An 8,682-nucleotide genomic window follows, 5' to 3' on the forward strand; every position below is an offset into this window, starting at 1 on the left:
TGTATGAAAACTGTCAGTATAACTATTAGTTAAAACATAACCAGACTTCGTGTTACTGGGGGTAAGTATTTTTGCTCTGGATTTTTAATTAAAATTTGAATTTATGCGGTTTTTCAGAATTTTGGAACGAATCATTAGTTTTTATATGACGCTAGAGTATCGCTTTATGCGAATTCAATTTATGCGATTTTTTTTGGAACTAAATTGTGGATTTATGGCATAAATGGCTGACATTTTTTAATTTCGAATTAGGATTTTAGTACTTATGTGACGGAATATATGATTCGTCACAACCGCATATACACTCTTATTTTTATACCCACCATCAAAAAAAATTTTCTCATTCCGTTTGTTACATATCGAAATAAAATAATAGTGTATAATTTTTTTACCATTTCGAAATAGGTAATTGAGTTTAAAATGTTTGGTGTTAGTAGACATCTAGAACAAAAGGAATATTTCAATTGATTTTTTGACCCACTTTGTGGATGAATTTCACAAAATTTTGACCACATATAGAATCAGTTATGTAGATTCTTATGCAATAAAAAAACAAGAGAGCTATATTAGGCTGTGCTGAATCTTCACCAAATTATACTTCAAAATAAAAATTTTAAATATTTTTAGTTAAACAAAATTTATTATTTTTTTGCTGTTTTTTTCATTTTTTGGAAACAAAATTTTCGATTTGTTTTTTTAAATTTAATTTTTTTAATTTTTTTTAGTATTTAGCGAAAAAAAACTTGTTGAAAAAAAAAAATCTGGTTAAAAAATATTATTTTCCGATTTTGACCCATTGTTGCTCCAACTTACTATGGTTTTATATATATGTATATGTCATTGCAAAGGTCTTTGAAATATCTATCATTAGATATACATATTGTCTATGTTAACGACTTAGTAATCCAGATATAGGTCAAAAATCGAGGTTGTCCTGGTTTTTTCCTCATATCTCAGCCATTCTCGAAAGCATGTCTGACAGAATTATTGTAGATTTGGATCTAGAACATATCTACCCTTCTCAAGAAGGTGAAGGGTATAATAATGGTGTATATGCTTATACACTATTGTTTTATTGAGGGGACGATATATTCTGGGTCCTCATAAGACGATATAGCCATGTCGATCACACCACAATAGGGTTTGTTATTGAAAATGGGCAACATCGGTTCATGATTTCACCTATTTTTTTACTCTGAATTGAAAACTATTCACAATACAAACTTCAAAATATAGCTGAAGGTAGTTGATCTTGACATTTTTTTTATTTTTCGCGATGAAATATGTATTGTGCGTTTGAAATTTTCCTTCACCCGGGAAGTTATATTTAAAAAACAATGGAATATTGTAAAAAAAAAAGTGTGAAAAAACTTGACTGTCTAGAAGTATTCTTTTAAGATCCAATAAATTTAGTTAGCAATATGTATGCCCTCGTTAAATATGCGCTTCTGATGTCAACTAAATTCTCATAATCATGCAAACACGATGATTTAAATTTAGAATTCCATGTTGTACAAAAATTTAGTTGATAATGTACATAAATACATACCATACATACTGCCCATTGTTTTATGTGTTTATTATTTACACGTTCATACTTAATTCACTTCAATTAATTTCATATAAGAGAACTACAAAACAAAATAACAAAAAAAAAGAACTCGTGTAATGACGTGTGCCCAGAATCTATGAAAAATACAAAAGTGATGCGCATGTCTAGCAAATCTTATTGGCGGCATTCATATTCTCACTCTCATTTGTACATAAGCAAAATAAAAAAAAATATGAACAATTAAAAAAATACACTTTGTTGTTTTTAGGGGTTAATGCAGTTTAAAGACGATGACATTTAATGACTTACAAATGTAAACAAAACAGAAAGCTGTATGTAGTTGAAGGTTTTTTTCTTCATTGTGTGCTTTCGTTGTGCTGGTTTGTTTACATTTTTTTTATGTAGCATGTATTTATTGTTAGTGAGAGCTTAAAAGCTATAATTTTTCTTTGCACAATGAAAACTTTAAACTTTATATAGCTTTTAAAATAAAAAATAATAGCTGAATAAATGAAAAACTTTAAGAATGAACCAAGGGGTATTAATAGAAGGAGACAACAGAACTACAACATTTACAAAAACAACAGACACTTTGTTTTGGTAAAAAATAGTTGAACTGCTACAGCAAACACAAGTGAATTTGACAGATCAAACATCTACATAAGTAAAGAAAAAATTAATCAGCTGTTCTTCTGAGGTCGTCTATAAATTCTCTTTTGATGAACACTTTTATAATCAATATACAAACATACATTCATTTTTTAAGTTATGTGCGGCAGTTTAGTAGTTTATCTTTTCACTTGTGATTTAGGTAGACTTTTGTCGTATTTCTTTCTGTTAATTATAAATAAATGTTAAACATTTATGTTGCTTGATAAATAAATATGTTCGTACTTATTTGAATGTATAAAAAAAACTTCGTAAGTAATGACCAAGAATGAATGATAAACTAAAGATTACGATATGCGCATGTTAGCTGACGCAGTTATTCCTTCTTAAGGGTTGTCAATTCTATTTCATATATGAGACTGACACCTTTTTTACTTGATATTGGCAACCCGGCAATTAAAATTACATTGACAGTTTTCAAAAAAATATTTCAAGAACCGATATAAATAACGAATTTCGCTTTAAATTTATTGAAAAACACTAAAAAAATAAAATTAGAAAAGAATATTTGGTAAATAGTTCCAGCTCCAAGAAAAACTAAACAAAATATAACATAAACATGAAGTGTGCTGTGGGCAAATGCAAGCAAAGTAACAGCATAAAAACAAGTGAGAAATTATGAGATTAAAATGTTGCGTGTTTTTAATGAAATATTTATTATTTTTAATATAGCTGTATCCTTTTACAATTTTCCGAAAGATGCAGCACAAAGAAAGTCTTGGGTAAAGTTTTGCAATCGATGGAAACCCATTAATCTTCAAAAAGAGAAAATTTGTGCATTACATTTCAAACAGGAGGATTTTGAAAGAAATATGAAATTTGAAATGGGTAAGTTATCATAAATTTAATTTATGCAGTACATTACTTAATACTTATGAATAGGATATAGTAATCGGCGTGCACCAAAATTGAAACCGGGAGCAGTTCCGACAATAGAGTCCAGCGCTACTGCAAATGTAATTGAAATTCCAAATGAAATTGAAACATGCGACAAGAGAAGCTCTCCAATAACGACTGACATTAAGGAAGATAGTTCACAGCAGTACATGTTTGTAAGTATTTACAAAGTTCTCAAATACTTCATTAAAATCGTGTCTAGAGATGCTTTGCGCTCGGAGAATGCTTAAAATTTTACAAAGTCAATCAGTAATCAGAAAATATTTGTCTCATCAGTTTTGCAAACGTAAATCTAGGGAAATAATTGAGACGTCAGTTTACTAAAGCCAAATAAAAAAACTTAAAAACGGACAAAACTTTACAAAAGCAGATATTGCATAATCAATGTCTTTGTATTCCACAAGTGACAAGGCTTACAGTTTGTTAAGGAAAAAATATGTTCCTCTTCTGCGGTGAGAACATTGCTACAAAAAAAATTGTCGTGATGAATAATAACTTGTCCCACTGTTATATTTGCACATAAACATAACCCCTGCATATACATGACATATAATTATCATAAAAATTAATGACATTTGTTGTCAGGATAAAGTTATCTGAGCATAAGCATTGACAATTGTGCCATAACACAGCAATAACACTAACACATGGATTCTATACCTGATCATTTTTTTAAATAGACAACCATTTTCACGTTATGTTTTGTATACATATTTATTTTAACAAATTCCATATCAATTTTTTAATTTAAGTGCATTGTTCATACATAAGAAACATACGATTTCTTATTAATAATATTAAAAGTAGCTAAAATAGAGTATATTTGTCATAATTTTTAGACGGAAAAAATCACAAATCTCTAGTTGACAACACGGATTTGTTGTTTTGTTTATAAAAAAATGTAAACAAATGAACAAGGCGAATTCAATAAGGTGGTGTCAGTTCTACAAAAACAACGATTGGTCTTAACAAATGTCAAAAAACCAAAATGAAAAATTCAACAAATAAGTATTTAAACTTAATATAGTGTAGATAATTGAATAGTGAGGGCTTTAATTATTTATGTAAACAATAAATTTTTTATTAATAAGCTTAGTATATGTAGATATTTAAATATAAAAACAAGGTTTGACAGTTGTTAGAACCAAAAAGCGAAAAAAGAAAAAATTATCAGCTGTTTGACTGACTCCACCTTGTATAAATTCGCCTTGCAAATGAATCTTTAGTTGAAACGTAAACTTCAAACTAAAAATGTCCAGAAAAAAGGTAACATCTTTATCAATAAAAGAAAAAATTCAAATAATTAAAGAAATTGAAGAACAACAGATTGCAAAAAAAAGAATTTGTTTAAAATATAAATGTGATATTTCAACTGTAAACCGTATTTTAAAAAGGAAAGATGAAATTTATAAAGCTGCTGGTACAACAAATTTAAAGCAAAAAAGAAATCGAAAAGGCCTCCATGATAATGTTGAAAAGGCACTGAGACAATGGTTTGATCAACAGAGAAGTAAAGGTGCTGTTGTAAGTAGTATGGCACTCCTGAAAAAATCTAAAGAGTTTGCAGTAGAGCTAGAAGAAGACTTTGAGCCAGACAAAAATTGGCTATTTAGGTGGAAGAGACGTCAGAATATTAAAATTCGTCCAATTCACCGGGATTATATACACTGCTATGGACATTTAACTGAAACCGAAATAATTGATGTTATCGCCAATGACAACTCAGATATTGGCATAGAAAATGTACCCGAAGATGATGAAGGCGATGAGGAGGTAGATATAGTTCCTTGAAAGCATTAAATGTTGTTCAAAAGTATTGTTTTTTGATATACCCATTGATCAAATAGAAACAGAAGTGGAGAAATAATCTATAAAGCCAGTTAAACAAAAAACTTTAACTGATTTCTAGTTAGATTTAGTTTTCATATGCTAAATTCCCAATTTAATTATTGATAAATTCACTGAAATTTATTGTTAGGCTATAAGCTAGTTCCTATGTGCATTTCATTGGTTGCTTAGGCCAGATCATCAGGAAACCTTTTCCCAAAATGCATTAGAAAAACTAAAGACTTATACAAATATAACCATAAAGTGAATGAGAATTACAGACACTCAAGCTTTATTTATAAAAATATTAAAGCTTAAAAAAAAACATATTCCCTACTATAATTGTGTGGTTTCTTGTCGACACAAGTTGTAGTTATTGTTATCGCAAGAAAATCAAAATAAAGCGAGTTGCCAGTTTAGTCTTGAAAATCAGAGCTATGAAGAGTCATATCGACCCCTTTGCGCGAAATTATCGAATGTTACATTTATACATAGTAAAATATTATAATTTACTAAATCGGTTATTGTATCGCATATAAAATTTGGTATTGATGATACCAGCCAAAGCAAAGAAATTTAATAATAAAGCTCTCCTGTAAAATTTTGTTTTTGTAACATACGATAATTTCGCGCAAAGGGATCGATATCTTTAAGCCTGAATCGATATATTTAAGCCTGAAAGCCCCTAAGTCACGCAAACAGCTGCTTGACTAACGGTCCTGCGCAATGCTTAATCTATTTATTTGATTATAATGTACCGTATAACTCAATCCGAAAACCCCATAATTTTCGAATTTGTGAGCTAAATACATTGGCGCATATTCATAAACGATCACCAAGTGTTGACTTTTTTAAGTACCTATTTAAGTTATTCACAATTGGTTACTTTCAGCACAATTAGTTAGCATTTAATCATGGGTGAAGTTGTAACTAAATGCCAACTACTAATACATTCAAAAAACAGCTGATTGATTTCATTTTAATACATGTACCTATACAAAAAGAAAATAATCTTGAGATGTGTTTTTTTTTTGTCAACAACATTCTATTGAAAAATTTCATTCTACATACCCTTATTTTAATTGATTTACATACAAACTATAACTATAAATTTTTTATGTACTTTTGGAGAACAAAAATAGTCTCTTAATAGCTTTATAAGCCTTTTAATTAATTACAGTATATATCGATCAAAATATTATCGATATTTTGTTTTCTCTATATGTCAAAGCAGTAACTAAGCTAGTTATGAATTGTGAATAAGATCTACAACTATATATGACTATTTTTTAGTTTCTGTTTTACTAGTTCCGACTTTAGTTATGATTTCTGAATATGCGCCATTGAATTTGAAACGATTTCCTTCTTTTTTCGCAATTTTCATCTTGTTGCTTCATATCTGGCTGTCAAATTTCTGTAATGTAAAAGCTGTAATCTGTGGTAAAAGCTTTAGGCAAAACCAAAACAGTATTGAAAAAATGTCTGTCTATCAATTTTGTGTGTGTTTTTTTTAAATTTTAATTATGAACATTCTCATCACGTAGATTTTTGATAATTAGTTTGCATCTCTCTCTTACCCCATGTTTTATTCAGTGTTTTGTTTTATGATTTATATGACATAAGCTTAAAGCTACTTTTTGTTCGAGAGCCAATATGAACTTTAAGCTATAATATAGCTTTTAAATATATATATTTAATGCTGAATAAATGCTAAACTTTTAAAAATGAACACTTTATATAATTCTAGGTATTCATTCAGTACATGTTCTTTTTTTAGTTTGGTTTCTATTCATGTGTGATTTGGGAATTTAATGTGTGTTTCTTTATGAATTAATTTTCACTAAAACAAATAAAAAAAAACAATTTTAAGGATTAATAAATTAAATGCTTTCGAATAGGTGAGCTGTAATAATTTTAGGTTTATTATTTAAATTCTCTCTTAATATGTACTCCAGATTTTATTAACAGCTCTCTCTCTCTCTCTTTATCACAGTGGGCTTATTTTGTACATATTTTATTAATATTTATTTTTTTAAATACCGAAATTTTATGAAATAATTACTTTTAAATATTTTTTTCTTTCTTTATTTAGCTACCAACAGAAATGAACTTAAAATATGATACTTTTATAAAACAAGAGTTTTTAAATGATGAAGACGACCTACTAACAACTTTACCTAGGTCAAACTTAAATATACTGGTTAAAAATGAACCGATCTCAGATGACATTTCACCATTGGTAACGATAAAAACTGAAGAATTCTTGGAAGAACCATTAATAAAGGAAGGGGTAACAGTTAAAACTGAAAATCAATTAACAGCATCCGAAAACAGTTTTATAATCTATGAATTGGAAACACCGCCGCCATCAACTCGCACACTACCTCCACAAATCTTACAAAATGATAAACAAATAATTACAGAATCAAAACAAATAAGTCCGCAAATGCAAGTCTTATCTATACCACAACATAATCAACTGGCCATCAATACAATTCCAGCAGTAAAATCCCATTTGCAACATATACCCATAAGCAATAAAACAGTACCTGCAGTAACATCATCCCCGCCAATTTTATTAAATTCTCAATTCAGAAAACGTCATAGGGTGATATTACCAGCAAACGCTATACATAAAAAAACACGTTACAATATTGACAGTACTACCACTGAATCATTAGCCACACAATCTGTTAAAAGAGATCCTATGAGTTCCACAAAAACTTTAAATAAATGTCGATTATTAAATACAGGAAGCAGAAAAATTATTAATCATTATTTAATTAAACCTAAACGCAATCAAAGCCAACAGGAGGAATCGCCCAAAATCTTAGATAATGCTTTAACACAAGAAGACTCAACTGAAAAGTCAAACCCTCTTATAGAAGAACCAATTATAGAACCGCAAATTGAACAAACATCAGGAATTACCACACAAACTGAAATTAATCCATCATATTCGTTAATAACGCCTGCAAAAACAGAAAATTCATTAATTCTTCCAAAGGAAACAAACGATGATCCTCCTGTTATGCCTGAATTGAGAGTGAAATGTTTATGCAGCTTAACCGCTAATAGTGATACCTCAATGGACACAACTGATTTAAAGGCTTTCTTTCAAGAAATGTTTGAAAAGACCCGACGTCTCAGTAAAAAACATCAACGTCTAGTGAAAATGACTCTTTTGGAAGCTGTATCAGAAGCTGAAGAGTTAATGGAACAAGGCAAATGTTGCGGTTTTTAATAATGATAAAATATTAATTAAATAAGAGATAGAAAGTTATCACAGAGAACTCAATTGGCTAATAACTGTTATTATTTTAAAACAATTCTATAATTATTATATTTTTACATATTAAATTGAAGATATTTAATTTACATTAAATAAATAAACAATTTTTAAGTTTTTAAAGTAAAGATTTTCTAGTAAATAATCGGGAGGGAACAACAATTTTGGATAAGGTAAAGGACCATACTCGTTCCATATTTGTTAAAACTTTGTACACAGTTCCTTTATAAATAAATTTTATCGAGATTCAAATTTCAAAAACGACAACTTTTTTCAAATATATCCCTAAATTTCAATTATCTCTAGAATACCCCATGGTCTCATTCTGAATTTTATATATAGATGTTAATCGTACAATTGCTCACATTTAAGGAAAATCTTGGGAAAATGGAAGACACCTTTTTTGATATCTTCTTTGTTCAATGATGATCTATGATATATCCTGTTT

The 8,682-nt window shown here is 28.9% G+C and overlaps 1 protein-coding gene across 1 annotated transcript; it reads left to right on the plus strand.

Moving 5' to 3' along the window:
• Positions 1–4,369: 4,369 nt before the first annotated feature.
• Positions 4,370–8,362, plus strand: LOC135954910 (uncharacterized). Its single transcript, XM_065505153.1, has 2 exons — positions 4,370–4,891; positions 7,038–8,362. The coding sequence occupies exons 1-2, from the start codon at positions 4,370–4,372 to the stop codon at positions 8,187–8,189; spliced, it is 1,674 nt and encodes a 557-aa protein (XP_065361225.1). The 3' UTR covers positions 8,190–8,362.
• Positions 8,363–8,682: the final 320 nt, after the last annotated feature.

The sequence above is a fragment of the Calliphora vicina genome, chromosome 3 (genome assembly GCF_958450345.1).
Source record: "Calliphora vicina chromosome 3, idCalVici1.1, whole genome shotgun sequence".
Taxonomy (NCBI): Eukaryota; Metazoa; Arthropoda; class Insecta; order Diptera; family Calliphoridae; genus Calliphora; species Calliphora vicina.